The sequence below is a fragment of the Cebidichthys violaceus genome, unplaced genomic scaffold, assembly GCF_023349555.1.
Source record: "Cebidichthys violaceus isolate CVI_PGR_0920_01 unplaced genomic scaffold, fCebVio1.0.p SCAF_11, whole genome shotgun sequence".
Taxonomy (NCBI): domain Eukaryota; kingdom Metazoa; phylum Chordata; class Actinopteri; order Perciformes; family Stichaeidae; genus Cebidichthys; species Cebidichthys violaceus.
Genome location: NW_027176274.1, coordinates 12,099,907 through 12,115,950, shown reverse-complemented (window position 1 = coordinate 12,115,950; position 16,044 = coordinate 12,099,907). Strand labels below are relative to the sequence as shown.

At 39.0% G+C, this 16,044-nt stretch overlaps 2 protein-coding genes across 2 annotated transcripts; one reads left to right on the top strand and one right to left on the bottom strand.

The window, feature by feature from the left end:
• Nucleotides 1–1,331: 1,331 nt before the first annotated feature.
• On the bottom strand, nt 1,332–7,839 carry gpr143 (G protein-coupled receptor 143). The gene is made up of 9 exons (XM_068735404.1): nt 7,584–7,839; nt 6,349–6,458; nt 5,936–6,030; nt 5,433–5,525; nt 5,151–5,260; nt 4,943–5,051; nt 3,978–4,095; nt 3,634–3,886; nt 1,332–1,895 (listed from the first exon to the last, which is right to left on the bottom strand). The coding sequence occupies exons 1-9, from the start codon at nt 7,837–7,839 to the stop codon at nt 1,792–1,794; spliced, it is 1,248 nt and encodes a 415-aa protein (XP_068591505.1). The 3' UTR covers nt 1,332–1,791.
• A 3,129-nt stretch (nt 7,840–10,968) lies between these two features.
• Nucleotides 10,969–15,233, top strand: LOC137890995 (ankyrin repeat and SOCS box protein 9-like). Its single transcript, XM_068735391.1, has 7 exons — nt 10,969–11,206; nt 11,330–11,409; nt 11,603–11,710; nt 12,169–12,319; nt 12,578–12,712; nt 14,086–14,277; nt 14,422–15,233. Exons 1-7 carry the CDS (start codon nt 11,122–11,124, stop codon nt 14,571–14,573), a joined length of 903 nt encoding a protein of 300 aa, XP_068591492.1. The 5' UTR covers nt 10,969–11,121; the 3' UTR covers nt 14,574–15,233.
• The last annotated feature ends 811 nt before the right edge of the window (nt 15,234–16,044 follow it).

Genomic DNA, 16,044 nt, shown 5'->3' with positions numbered 1-16,044 from the left:
TTTGGATGTAAATTTCAGAATGTAAAGATATGTAAATTAGATTAATACACAGACTTATATACTGTGTATATATGTTTATATACAGTACACTTTATTGCCATTCTGTAGGGGCTCATTAATGGCTAGAGCTGTCACATCTTTGCTGGTAATACGTGACGAGACCTTTCTAAATGAAGTGCATGTGTCATCAGCTTCTTTTAACAGTCTTTTTCAGCTGGGCCAATCGTATCCAATGCATCGGCTTGTTTTGTTTTTCAATGAGTCACAAATTGCTTTTTGTTAAGCAGCTTAGCGTTCCACTATTGATCCCTGATGCCATGGAAGAAATGTGTGCCTCATTACCGGCATTCAGGGAGTTATCGGGTCAACAATATGGGAGATGACAGTCATCGCAGTCTCCTGCTTGGGTTTCTGCTTTATCTTTGTATTAACAGGACAAAACAGGATCACGCAGACCTGAGCAGGAAAACAACTACAGCTTCAAATAGCATTACCATGGTTTCTCTTTGGCACTTTCCTATGAACAATCTGCTGCTCAGAGCACATTTTAACCAGACGGTGGAGGTCAAAAAAAGAAAAAGAGCTATGATTGGTGTTGTTAATGTTTTAAAATGCACGGGTTGTGAGTCGAGCTGGATAGGTGTGCACTAATTGTGGCTCCATCTGCTTAGTGGGATCTCATGGAAAAGACAGAATCTTCAAATTAACTTGCCACCATTTTGATTTGCCTTTTTATTTCTGGTCCCCTTCATTCAACGTCTGCTACAGCAATGTGAAGTGTGCTTTTTATAACGGTGGGGACAGCAAATGTTCAAATCTTGCTAAAAGTTGAAGGGCCAATGTTTTATTTTTGTCTTTTTTGTCTTTTTTTTTAATATGTCACAATTGGATGTTATTGGGTGGTTCATCGTTTTCTGACTTTTTCATTTTCTGAGAGCCATTATTGTCTGTGTCAGACTGAGAATTGGGCTGTGGGTTGGTGGCCATTCTTGGCGTGCTGAGGAGCCCGGTATGGAAGAAGTGCTGTGACGGCTACTGTCTCTCTTGCACCCGGTCCAGGGTGCAGTCACCTGTTTCCATGACAAAACGTTGAAGTCATTCAGTGTCTCAAATAAATCACTCTATTTTGATATCAGAAACCACGGAGCCTGTGTCTTCAATTCTGTGTTTTTCTTAGCACATTAGTATTTATTTGTCTACGACTTAAAAACATTCAGGTGTCACCAACAAAACCTTAACAAATACTTTTGAAATGTAATACAGTATAAAATAGATGTGTGCAAAAATACAAGGTGGACAACTAGGAATACACTAACTGTTATTTAAACAAAAGAAAAGTCTAATTAGCTTATTACATTCTGTGTCTTTGAGAGCTTAATGACAGGAGTGCACATCTCAAAACCAGCGCACATCTAATTGCCAGGAGATATTTTCCCTCAAGCACATTTTTAAAGGTCATCCTGTGAGTTAATAATGTAAAAATGGGATGTTTGTTCTGTTGACTGACTGCTACAAGAGACAGTGAAGTAGCTTTGGGACTGTTCAGCTGCTGTACAGTTAATGAGTCTGCGATGTTACACTACACTACTGCAGACAGATTAAAAAAGTTTAGAAAGGAATAAAAGGCTTAGAATAAAGAATTAGACTTGCTTTGTTGTACCAACTAATGAAATCTCATGATCAGTGAATATCTGGGGGGAATCTCAATGGGATAATAGCAGCTAAGAGGAAACAATCTAAAACAAAAGAAAAAGGTCACACAGGAAAGTCGAGGGAGGCGGGTTGTTGCAGCTAGTGCCTCACAGAGTTCTCCAAGGATTCTTCATCAGCGTCTACATCCTCATAGTCTCGTAGACTGCTGGAAATGTGGATTTCAACTGTACTAGACTCTGAACCTAGCAAGAGAAAATAGGGGTAGATTACTGGGTGTTACTGCACATGACACCTTCACAGTTTAAACTGCTTATCTATTGAGATATTTATACGTCCCTCCTTCACTAATGTGAATGTGCATTGATTCATAAATGTATTTTGGGAATTATTTGCAATTGCAGTGTTTAATGTGATTTTTTTTTTTTTTTACGTATTGCATTTTAGAATTGTGCCATGTTTTTTAAATCTATATTTTTAAATCTATACTGGCATTTGAAGGTTATATAAATGAATGAAAAACAAAATAAATCCTTTTAAAAAAATCCACTTTATTTCTAAACACACTGGATGGTGACACAAAACACTGAATAGCCTTAGTACATGTGATCCACATTGTGCACAAACAAAGTTGTATAAAATGATATAAAATGCTTTACAAAATCATCCCAAAATACATTTAATAGTATATTAACAGGGTTTTTGTCACAGCAGACATTTTCACATGTCATAGTAGGAAAAGTGCAGGTGTTACTAATATCTAATATCTTCCCTGGTATTTTAAAGCAGCTTTGTGGACCCCAGCGATCATCAGTTTAACTATTTACTGTGTTTTTCGTGCTGTGACATGTCAAAATGTCCTGCGTGGAAATGGCCTATGTCATCACTCAGTGTTACTAGAATGAGTTCATAAATATTAACATTTTTATTAAATGCACATCAGTGTTCAATCTTCACTCAGTTGTCAGTTCATTAGATACACCGAGCAAAACCTAAAGCTTTCTAAAGAAACAGTCCTGCAATAAATCCTTGAAGGTTATATTGTTAGCTGCCCCCCAAAATGATATCAATGAGGGTAAACTCAATATTCAAAACACCTCTCAGTATAATGCAAATCAATTCAACAGCACAACAAACTTCAGCTCCCAAAATGACTAAAAAGTTCTAATAGTTTCAACAAACACTGAACGTTTTAAGCTTCATGAGGATTTATTACTGGGCTGCATTAGTCTTAGCTATGGGTGTCTCCAATACTCTGGCATCTGATTGCATTTTACCTGCTTCATCTAAATGTTCAACAGCTTTGCCACTTGCTCTCTGCATATCCTCTTATTATGATCAATAATGACACTTACAGCTCTATGTGATTGCAGCACCTTTTTAACAGAAGGTCAGAATTTGCAACCATTATGAAGTTGCACAGTAAAAAAAACAAACATGCTCTGCCACGGTGGATCAACAAATAAATGCAACATGGTAGCGACACTATTTTCTGTTTTAAAAATGCATATGGTGCGATTCCACGCTACTGTACTACTTTGTACACCATAGATCGAAACAACACTGCATGGGCTTCATAACACCACGCGCTTCATTATTGTATCCAGCGGGAGTCAGCTACAGTACAGGTTTAAAAAGTGATTTTAATATTAAAAAAATCATCACAGAGCCTTAACTTTATCCTGAATCAATGCCTCCAGAGCTTTGCCACTGATGTGAATTTAATCACCAAGATGAAAAATAAACCTCCACTAGAAAAAAAAACAAAAAACAAAAAACTTGCCTTCAGACAGTTGGGGCAGATTCCTCAGTGGATGATATCATGCATAATGATGTCATCCAAAAGAAAATACATACTACATTTAAAGAAGAGGAATTCCAGCCACCAGGAGACACCATGCTCCATACAGGATGCTAATGCTTTATAGCTTCACCATCCCTGATATACAGGTGAGTTGTTACTGCCACTGAAATCCCAATTACCTTCTGAGAGGACGCTGATGGCGTCGGAGTGGTGCTGTCCGTTGCTCATGTTCTTCTTGCCGTCCTGGACATGACTCTGGTAGAGCAGAGTGGTTCCCACCAAGGGATTATTGGCTGCTGCGTTAGGCACTGAAGTAGAAATTGAGTCCCAGGCTAGCTCCCTCCTCCGATACAATCTGAAGTCAACATCGAAGCCTGTCCAGCCGTGAAAGGCCAGGGTGTTGAGGAAAGCTTGCATGGGGTTCAGGATACCCTGAAAGAGTGAAAATGCAGGATAATTCAAGATGTTTGACTTTGATAAAGCTAGTGTTCTTCATTCTGCATGTTAATGTTTTTCAACCCACCATGATAAACCATGTGATGAGGGCTGCGTTTCTGATATTCCTGAAAGCGTTATCATCGATGTCTGTCTGCATCTCCAGGTAGAAGAGGAGACTCTCATTGATGATGTTAGGAATCCAGCTAAAATATCAACATGCCTCATTAGCATTAGCAAATCTAGCAACACAACATGGTTATTTTCATCAAATGAATATGCATATCCAGCTCTAAATATTCTGTGGACTAGCACACATGAGTTTCATGAATCTGGTGAGAGGCACACAGAGTCACACTAGCTTATCCCGGTGACACCGTCAAGTCATATAAGTAATGCTTAAATAATGCAGCGTGACTCATGATGCAGTAATGCATGAACTAATGCAGGATGCATGATCAAGTCACTATGACTTGATACGTAGATCATCAATGAAGTAATGTTAATTCACTTCATAAATTAATTGATATTCAACCAAAAAAATAAAAAAAGGATTCATGCTTTGTAGTTGATAATATACAACTTATAATAACATTCATATGGTCCTTCTAAGAAGTAGGGAATCGTTTTGGGAACTATGCCTATTAACAAAGTGTAAAAACAACATGTTGTGGTTTTACAGGGTGTTATGTGCCGCATAATATTTCTTGGAGACTTTTTGTCGTTGTGAGGTTTCCAGGCAACCAGCAAACTAAGACTTGAGGAATTTACTGTAAGTGGCCAAGAAAGTCTGGCATATATTTTTTTTACTCTTATGTTTTTGTATGGATTAAACAAAACAAGATATAACATGTTAATTGAGCTTTAGTGGTGCTGGTTGGTCTATGTGCTAAGCTTAGCTAACTGGCTACTGCTGCTGACTGACACCACTCTCATGTCTGTGCAGTAAATATGAAGCCACAATCTTCTAATTCTCAGCAAGATGAATAAATATAGTCCCCGAAATGTCCTATTCCTCTATGTTTATTCCTTTGATGAAGAATGGTAACATACCAAATACAGAACACCAGCATTATTTTAAAGAAGCGTATTTTTATCTCATTGGCCAGCCGTCTCTCATTTTCTGTGTAGATTCCTTGTCGTCCTTTTAGCAAAGATGTCACTAGAGTGGAAGAACAAGAGAGATTATGGATAGTGGATATTTAAGCCCATGTGTAAGAAAAGCATTTGACACAAAGAGATTTGAGGGCAAGGAACTGACCTGCAGATATGGTCCGATTGAAGAAGACAGGATTGGCTACAAGGACGAGCAGCATTGGTGCGTATGTGGTGACATAGTGCGGGATAGCGTGCTGGAGACCTTGCTCACAGCTGCACAAAAACAAAATAATGAAATTAGCATCGGGAATCACAGCTCTACAGTGCTAAGCAGAGATGCTATCATCATTGACACAGTGACTGATATTCTCAGGCTCTTGCAGGAGAAAAGGCAGTGACACAAATGCTGAAAAGGTGCATCTAAATGAACAACAAAGCGTCTTACTCAGAGATAGATGGGTAGTAGAGCATGGCCACTCCTTCAACACACAGCAGCACAGCCAGACCCCATGTAATCATGTGGTAGAGGATAATGGTGCTGATGGGGAAAGAAACCAGTCATGAGACTGAGCTCACAACACAGGCTGCAGCTCTTTATCTCGAGGTTTGAGAATTTTTTTGAAATGTGCCGCACGCCCTGAAAAGGGAATGTTAGTCCATTGAAACACAAAAAGTGTGTAAAACATCGGCAGTGGCATACGGCGTCTTCAGACCACTTAGTGCACCTTCAAATGCATTCTCTACAACAAAAATCAAACCAGTTTCAGGGAGTTTTCAAACAAAGCTTTTACATCTATTGCACAAAGTGAACATAAGTGACAGGAAGGTGTTTTACACAATCTGCTTGCTGTAAATGACACATTCTCAGATCAGTTTAACGCTCCTTGTCTATAGGAGGAGATGTTGAGGTGATAATGAAGTAGAGATGGAAGGTGAGGCTCAGATCACCTGATTCCTGCAGATGTTTTCACAACCAGGAAGACGTCAACAGCGTAACAAAAGGTCCACCAAAAAGATGCGCTGAAAAACAACTGGATCCACATCTGTAACACATAAATGGGATAAGATACGCTTACTCTACAGGTCATATGATTATTATTATAAGAAGAATGAGTAATTGGGCCTTGCTGCACTGTGATCTGTAACCTGACAGTTTGAGAAGACACAACAGTCGGCCGTGCCCATGCTTGCTAAGCATGCGTGGCATTTTGCAGGATCATGTATGATTAACAGTATAATGTGTTTGATTTTCCGCTACAGTCCCCTTCACGTCATCTGTCGAGCATAAAGCCATATGGTGCATTTACCCGAATAAAGGCTTAACTGAACTGTGAAGCTTTGTCAAAGAGCGTCATACATACTGCACTGCCAACGCAGAAGACCTCAGGCCAGGCATCAGTGCTGTTGGCCACCGAGATGCGGTCAATGATGTTCGGCAGGCCCAGCCAGACAGAGGACCTTACAATGATACCTGGAGGAGGAAAACGAACACGTGATCTCTAATTGTTAACTGTAACTCATTAGACCGATCCTGAGTAAACAAATACAAACACAAAGGAGAGCAAACAAAAATAAACAGAGTCTGGTTTCAATTAACATTTAGGCATCATTTCATTCTGTATTATTAAGTGTGTTAATTAATTAGATTCAGTCATGGGAGTCCTTTTAATAGCAGCCTTATGTCATGGAAATATGAACCACCTCCAGGTGTGTTTTATAAGGGTGTTTCCATTTCCTACATGAGACTCTTCACTGTGGGGTGGGAAAACGGGAGCTCTCCCAGAAACTTAATGCGATGCAGACTACATGCTGTTGTGTATTTGTATTTGTTTTTAAGTTGTGTCAGGGGTGTGCTTCAAGCTGTTAGTTTGCAGTGGAGGGTGAATCTCGCTGGGCACTAACTACACAGTAATACATGACTTCATCTGCCTCCTCTTGTTTACCGAGCGCAGAGGCAAAGTGATGGATGAGCAGCTCAAGTGTCACACCGGTTCTGATGGAGTTCAACAATCTGAAACTAATCTGCAGCCTTTTGTGCTTAATTAAATGTGTAACTATTGCTTGCTTTAAGAACAATGCTGCATTCAGATCAACAGGAAAAAGGGGGTTTGCAGTGGTTAGGAGTCACCCATGACTCACATGAGAGGCTCATGATTCATTCTTTTGGTTCATAGTAAGCAGCTTCAGAACTAATAATCTTGAAGTATTATATACAGAATTTTTCAGGGTCTGTGTTTTTATGTCTTTTTTATGTTTGTTTAGAGTTTATACTTTAGGTTTTCCATTTGGAAAAAGAGAGGGCATTCTAACAACCTGTACAATTGACCCTAAATGTTGCAAAAACTCATGTAGGATTGATTTATACCAAAATCAACTTTCTTTCTTTTAAAAAAAAATACGTTTTCCATCGCTGTACAAACGTTTTGTTTGATGTGTTCTGTCCGTTTGCATAAACCAGGTCAGACTGCTGTGCATCAAAAGGGTTAAAAACAACATATTTGCGTGCGTAATTAAATCCAGCAGACAAACTCCACGTTGTGAAACTTTCTCTCAGCTTCGATACAAAGTAGGCCTGTACCAGCAGTTCGTTCTTTACCTGTGCATCCCAGTATGTCACATATACTGATGATGAACAATATCCGCGAGGAGGACGCGGGCCTTGGCAGCGGGTACTGTCCGAGTCTTCTGTATCCTTTGCGTTTTGGCAGAATTTGTAGAACGGCGAAGACGAGACTGAGACTCGCGCTTCCCAGACCCAAAGCCCCGAACAAGACGGGCTGGAAGGTGACCACGAACTCCGTCGCCGCGTCTCTGTTCGGGCAGCAGAAGGTCTCCAGCCGGGGGGATGCCATGACGCGCTGGGGGAGAAAGCTACAGAGACAGAGAGGGAAGCGGGCTACGGACGGTGTCAGGAGAAAGAAGAAAAGGACAAGAAAAGGAGAGGAAATGGTTGAGTGTACATGAGCCGACTGAGAAATCACGGGGTTGAATCATCATGTGCTTCCATTTAATCCCTGCAGTTGTAGCTTAACTGTGCCACAATGCAAGACACCGACAATGGGCTGTTGTGTGATTTAGGTCTCAGGTATGAGTTCAGCAGGCTACTGTATATTTGTATTTATTCCTGATGAATATTCACTTTAATATATATATATATTTTATTTCATATACTTTATTATTCCCCCCAAAAGCGCTGATGAACACTGTAAATCAATAGAACAACTTTGATATTTAATAATCACAACATATTCTGTAAATATATACACTGTATACTATTATAGCAACATTCAATCAATCAATAAATCACACAATTTGTTGCTAAAGGGAAACTGATAATGCAGCAGAAAACAGAAACACCAGATAGAAAACACAAAGCACCTAAATATAATCACAAATACATTACAGAGATAAAACAACATGTTAAACATTTAAAGAACAAGTCAAGTTATCAATAGAAATCATACACTATTTGTTTTTTTAGATTCTGAATGGGTAGCCTATATGTGGCTACAGTTAAAGGCCATCCATCCATCCATCCATCCCATTATCACTACATGTGGTTGTAATCTGATACACCATAACAATGATAACCCTGGCTAATCACTTGTGCTATTTGTGGGTCATGTGTTATTGACGAGAGAAACAGACGTCTGTCTAGTTTTTCACATGCATCACAAGACATCCAGTGCAATGCATTAATACATGTGCACAAGCAGATGACTTAAAATTTGGATCCGGAGAGCATGCAAAGTATTTTGTTGCATCAATCTTTTAAATTGATGGTTTGCGCATGACCACAAAATCAAATGTTGATGACGAAATATTGCTCATGGCTTTCCAAACAGCAGCATAAACATGAAAATGACAGATCTGAACAACAAAGAAAAATGCATTGTGCATAAACAGAAATGAGTCCCATCCTCAGATTCATGATAAACAGGATAACATTTGGTGTGCTTTGCTTGCAAAGGTTATCTGAGACTTGCACCAGGACAGGTAAACTATACTTGATATAATTTCCCCTCACAGTATGCATGCAGCAGACGTCCATCTCGTCAAGGCAGGGGTCATGGCAGCTGCTGGAGCTGCTTGCTTGGACAGAGATCTGAGAAAACGGGAGGACATTTGAGGCAGATTTATTTGGGAAACAAAGCATCAAGGGCTTTCATTATTCAGTACTACAGAGAGGGCATTCATTGAGTTTATACAATGGCATTCTGATCCATATGCACCTTCTCTGACAAGGCACAAAGTCAATTGTATGGCAAGCTTGTAGCCTGCTTCCAGGGATTAACAACTCCCTGAGGAACACAGTTAGCATCGACAAACGTCTGCACTCTGTTGCCGCCATCTGCTGGTCTGCATAGAATGTGATCGTAGCTCCCGAAGCGCAGCAGATCTTGCTGTTGCTGTACATTTGGGAATTCCTGTGTGTGGAAAGACTTACAACCAATACACATTGTTGTATTGTATTATAGAACATGAAGCGCTACCTCTAGCCTGACTCAATTACCACATGGGGTGTATAACACATACTCATAACACAGCTGTTAGAAATGGATTTATTTTATTTTCAGAAGTTGCATGGGAACTTAATTGAACTCTGTAAGGGAAGTCTGAGGTCAGATTAGTTTATCACCAGAGCTTTAAGGATTCAGTGTTTTACTCAAGGACACTGAAGCAGAGCAGGTTCTTGTTAATCTGGGTGCTGAACCCTTCCTCTTGACTTTAAGGAAGGTTCTGTCTGATTATCAGGCCACCCATCCACTTTCTTATAAGTCTGAAAAATAAGTCCTGGTTTTTACAAAGCAAGCCATGCAATTCTCTTGAATTAGATCATTTTTGACTACATGGAATCAAGAAAACTTCTTGAAAACTTCTTGGGATATTTTAATGTTTATCTTATTTCAGCAAAATTACACGAGCATCAAAAATGTAAACTGTATTCATCAGAATTGAATGACAACTAAGGAAACAAAGTAAGGATACTCATTTTAAAAATGACTTAAACATTCCCCTCCAGACATGTTCTAAGACAAATCAAATTACTGTGCTTTGAATAATAATTTGTTGGATATGTTGGATAAATACTTAAAACACTATAAAATTACGATCATGAATACTTTTTAAAATATTTACTTCTTCTCCCTCTTTTAAAAACCATAACCTGAGAATACGCAAATATTGTGTGTTTCAAAAGTTGAACTGCTAGACACAAGTAGTGATGCCACAAAATCATCCAAATCAAAGTCAGATTTTAAGAAGAGCACGACAAAACCTCGCCCTTCAGCAGATGGATGTGAAAACGGCCTTCCAGTGTCAAACTCTGCACAAACGTCATTCACAGTGAAGATCAAACAAACAAGTGAAGTAACAACAAGTAAAACACGTTTTTTGACTGGTGGGGGACTTTAAATGCGTGGAAATTAAAATGTGACATCTGTGCAGTGGTAGATTCATTGCTACGGCACATTAAAAAAAATATATCTAAAATTAAGCAACTACTTTTTTTCAAATAAATTAGCAGTTTTCCATGAAACTCTAGCCAAGGTCATAAAATTGAAGAATTGCCTATAAAAAAGGTTTTATCAGTGGAAAAAAGTACTGCTGTGTTATTAAATCAGGCACAATGGGAAGAAATATAAGCAGATGGCATATCTTTAAATGTAGGAACTCATTACGTTCTACCACAGTCTTTAACCCAATAATACATAATGCTTTACTGTGGAGCAGAACTTTATACATGCAGATGGATTCATTTCCCTTTTACTCATCCTCAACCAACGGCACACCGCCCATCTCCTGCTGGAGAGGATGGGTGTGACTGTACAGTGTCAAATTACACTCAAATTACAGACCTGCTCAACATGCCCCACTCCCTCTGCACCTTCATTGGTTGAGACCCAACCGCTTCATTCAACCAGCCTGCTTCCTGCAGGCACATACTTTGTCAGAGAGGAAATGACATCACAGCACCAAGACCAGCCACAAAAACACTGAAAACAGATGAGGACCAAATGTCTTTCAGATGTCTTTTGACTTCGGGTGGCCCAATACAGTTCAGCCTCTGTTGCAAAAACCTACGGGGCGAAACAAACTGGCCATAAAACAGCTTTTGGACGGCACTGTGAAGTATGTCTGCCGGACACAAAGAGACTCCCCGAGCCAGTGCATGTCAAAGTGGAACTGCAGCTTTTTTTTCTAACCCTTTGATGAGTGGTGAGTAGCTACAGGCAGCATATGCTGACACTGCAGCTGGAGCGTATCTACGGCTTTGAACATAATGTTTTACCGCGTCAGTGTAATGAATATTTGTGTATTTTATGTCACGTCTACACTTAGATTTCGAATCAGACTGGTCCCCAATTCACGATGCTGCCTTTAACGGACGCGTCCTCGCTCTGCAGAGACTCATTGCTCAGGTAATGTTTAATGAGACTTTGTAGGTTACAGTATACTGCACGAATCATTATCACATGCAATTTATCCATTTAGAAAACTGTTTTGCTGCTTGAAAATCATCATAATGATCATATTGAGATTGGAGCAAAACTTCAAACGTGCATCTACTACACATGTTTCAGTGGATCTACATGTGGTGTGTATTGTTCACAGGGTACATGCGTCAATCTGAACACTCTGGACCAGGTTTCTCCCCTCCATGGAGCATGTTTACAAGGCCATGTGGCTTGCGCCAAGCTTCTGATGGAAAATGGGGCAAATGTCAGTAAGGCATCACTGTCTGGTTATGTTTGCAAATAGCAGATATAAACTAAACTCAAGACGATCCCAAATAAAGACAAAATGTCCTGTGTCTCTCTTTTAAAGAAACTCCTAAATCCTGCTCTAGTCTAGTTAAGAGGAATCAATTATTGCTGGGTTTAACTTTGTTTTGGTGCATATCAGTAAGAGATTAACCCGACACAGACAAAGCAGCATGCAGCCACATCCACAAGCACGCACAATAACACATTAATGAAACACAAATGTGCAGCTACAAAGTCTGACTGTGAATACCCCACAGCACATTGGCTGTTTGATTGCAGATCCACAATGAATAGCATAAATATAATAACATTTCTTTGCTACATTAAAGGTTCATAACTGTCATTCTGACTTTTAAGGATTTTTGTGGTGAATTTACGGTGAATTGCTTCAAAAATATTACTGACTCATGGCAGGTCAACAGTTCAACGGTTGATGGACAAACTCCCCTGTCAGAGGCTTGTGCCCACGGTCATGTGACCTGCGTATCGCTGCTCCTCCAACATGGGGCAACTCCCCTGGGGACCACCCTAACCAGCTCCCCAATCCACAGGGCTGCAGCCAAAGGTTAGAGGTCATATTCCACTGCATACACATGGATAATCTATGCTGAACCAGCTTTGTCAGTCACTGCAAAATGCACAGAGCGCCAAAACATCAGAAAAAGGTCTGGGAAATGTATAATGTATGCAAAACAATCTTTGTTGTTTGAGCTACAAAGTGAAAAGGTTGCATATTCTTGCCTGGGAAGCGTGAGCAGGTTTGAAAGCACATCCTTTAAAGTACATCACTTCTCAATGTGATGATTCTGTTAACTCTGTCTAGGTCATTCAGAGTGCATCCAGCCTCTTGTTCAGCACGGTGCGGATGTAGATCAGTACATCGACCAATCGGGGTTCCCTCTCCACGTCGCCTGCTCAAATCAGCATCTGAGTTCTGTGAGGAAACTGCTTCAACTTGGTAAGAATGCCTTTAGATTTACCTTTGAACCTCTCCGATGAATGTGTTAGTCTTTTATGTTGAGGAGGGGACTATCGGTTGTAATATTTCTTTATGCATAGTCAATATAACATATAAAGCATAACATATTTCCTTATTAGGTGTAATAACAATGATTTATGATCATTTCTGTATTGTGACTCCTTCATCAAAGCTCAGTTTGTGGCAAAGGGAGATGTTATCTCTTCAATAGATTTCTACATATTAGGTTTTACTAGGGTCAGAAACAATGTATGTGCATGAACATGATAATAATGCGATCCAAAACCATGGCAACTCTTTTCCAGTGGTGGAAGAAGTACCCAGATAATTACTCTAGTAAAAGTAATAATACCACAAGTAAAAGTAATTTCAAAATTGTATTTAAGTAAAAAGATAAAAGATGCTATCAGCAAAATGTACTTTAAGTACCTGAAGTAAGTATTATATTATTATATATTATATATATTATAGTATTACATCTTTAATGTTGATGCAATAATGTGTTGCACCAATTTAATATTAAACTCTTTGATACTACATGTGAAACTGCTGAGTGGTTTAATTTCTATAAAAACACAGGACAAGTACATTTACTGAAGTACAAATTGGAGGTACTTGTACTTACATATTTCCATTCCTTCCACTCTATACTTCTAATTCACCATGATTCAGAGGAAAATCATAAACTATATTTATCTTTTACTGCACTGTCCAGTTACTTTGATTTTACATACAAAACACATGAGTTTATAACCCATGATGCATGATGCACCAGTATACTGGTGGGTTAGTGTTTTACTAATGTATCAGAAATGATAATCTAATGATATAATATCTATAGTATTTATATTTAGAACACTTTAAATACACTGCCAATGATACTAACATGCTTTTTAACATACTCAGTGCTGATCTTATACTTGTAATGGAGTACTTCTTTATTGCAATATTGCTACTTTTATGTAAATTAGCTGATCAGATGTTTTTTATGAAAAACCATAATCTACCAGATAAATAAGTATTAAGTGGTATCAAAAGGAAATCCTACAGTAAAGTACCTCAAAAGTAAAGGTAAATACAGTGCTTGTTAAAAATAAAATGCCTGCTGTGTTATCATAACATAAAATAAACATTTCGAGGGAGCTTAATGATTTGAATATTCATAACCAGAGAGTAAATGAAGTCTAAGTAGGAAATGGCCCAAAAGCTTTGATGTAAGCAATAAAGAAGATACATGGTGCTCTGTGGGCTGCTCTAGGAGAAGGAACGCTTCAACTGAGCTGTCAGAGAGTCTCTCCACTAGTTATGTAATGTGAGGACATCATACCTCATTAGCCTCTGCTCTCCTTTAGGTGCCAGTGTGAACAGCAGCGTGTCTGGTGACTCGCCGCTGCACATCGCTGCCAGTCTGTCAAACCCTGAGATGGTGTCGGTCCTGCTCGACCACGGGGCCGATCGCTGCCTCGGGAACTCAGAGGGCAAACAGCCGCTGGACCTCGCACCTCCAAACAGCCCGGTGGAGAGGCTGTTGAGACAAGCGGGAGGTATTCAATCCAAACTAACCGAGTAGCCTCTCTCTGTGGTGATTTTCACTGTGGCCTTTACATCGGGCTGATGCCTCAAGCAGTGGCTAATAATCCAAACATCTCTCTGTCATGGCTCCTGCTTCTCCACCCTGACGCCTGCAGGAGCCTCTCCTCTGATGCAGCTGTGCCGGCTGTACATCAGGAAAACTGTGGGCAAGCAGAGGCTGGGTGGAATTCAAGACCTTCACCTCCCTACAGAAGTGAAACAGTATCTTCTCTACCGATCAGACCCAGGGGGAGATCCAATGCCCTGAGAAACTCTTTTAGTGACAGACTCTGAGCATTTCACTTCTAGGTCAGTAGGGGGTGTAGTTGCATAATCTTGCAGTGAGAAGACTACATCATGGCAGATACTAACAAACTGATTCTCAGGATCAATCTGCACTTTTATGTGAAAACTTGGAGCAAGTTTTTATCATTAAGTATTTATCAACCAAAAAATACATGCATATTAAAAAATTAGAATGTGTGCTCAAACTGTCTATTAAATGTTGCATCATTAATGTTAAATACGGTTTAACATACTGAAACAATATTCTTTAGATTACAGAGGCCTCCATATTCATCTTATATTGTAGATTTTGTCAGTGGAAACTAAAGATTCCGTTTGTGAGGATTTTGTTTCTCCTTCGAACCTACAGTACATGAAATATTGTTCATATTTTGTAGATGTTGTCTCTACACACTTCCTGAAAATGATTTATTGTTGTTGGTACTCGCAGGGCACATAGTAAATATAAGTAATCTCCAGTTGAGTCATTTCAAAACCGTCTCTGATGACAAACATATTGTCAAAGCTGAACACATCAATAGAGAGATTAGATTACCATGACATGAGAATATATTGTTGTACTGCAATTATCATGACTAAATAATGAAAACGAGGCACAAATAAAAAGATATTGGATATCTTAGGATTTTATCCATCATGTGTAGCTGAAAGGCTGTTAAGAGTACTAATATTGACTTTAGTCAGAGAAATTTGCATAGATAGCATGTAACTCTGAGTCAGCATCCAGCACACACAAACTGAAAAAACATTTTCTTTCTTTTACCTCCTCCCTCACGTTTTCTTCTATTCTAATTCTATTCAAAAATGTCTCTTTTAGTTTCAAATGTGTTGCTCTTAAATTGTAAATCACTAATGAAGCATTATTAAACACTGATATAAAGTTGTACTTACAGTGTATAACATATGGCTTTTTAAAACATGCACTGTATGATTACAGATTATGTTTAAAAAGAGTCGAAATATATAAATGTATCTACGTATTGACTGAAGAAATATGTTTTTCGCTCACTGTAAAAACAAAGAATCTAATGTTCTAGAGATTGTGGTTATGCACAGAAAATGTTGCAATATTATGCAAATGATTCTGTGAAATAACAGCTGTTTCCCCAAAATCTAATGAGGCATGCACTGCACATAAAGCAAATCAAAAACATTACATGAAAACGACATGCATTCAGAAAGAGACAAAACACACCATACACAAAAAGGTATCATTGTATGAATTAATATGTTATAGCCTATTTTCCCTTAAAGCTCAGTTCAGTTGAGAAAAGCTTCATACAGTCCTACATCAACATAATAAATATCTGCAAAGCTCCACTTTTCAGACACACACAAGGAAGATCATTGAAGTGGATAATCAGGCATTTAACCGATTTTCTTGTGGTGCCCATCTACTTATCATATTAACCAGAGGAGGAGAAAGGGCACGG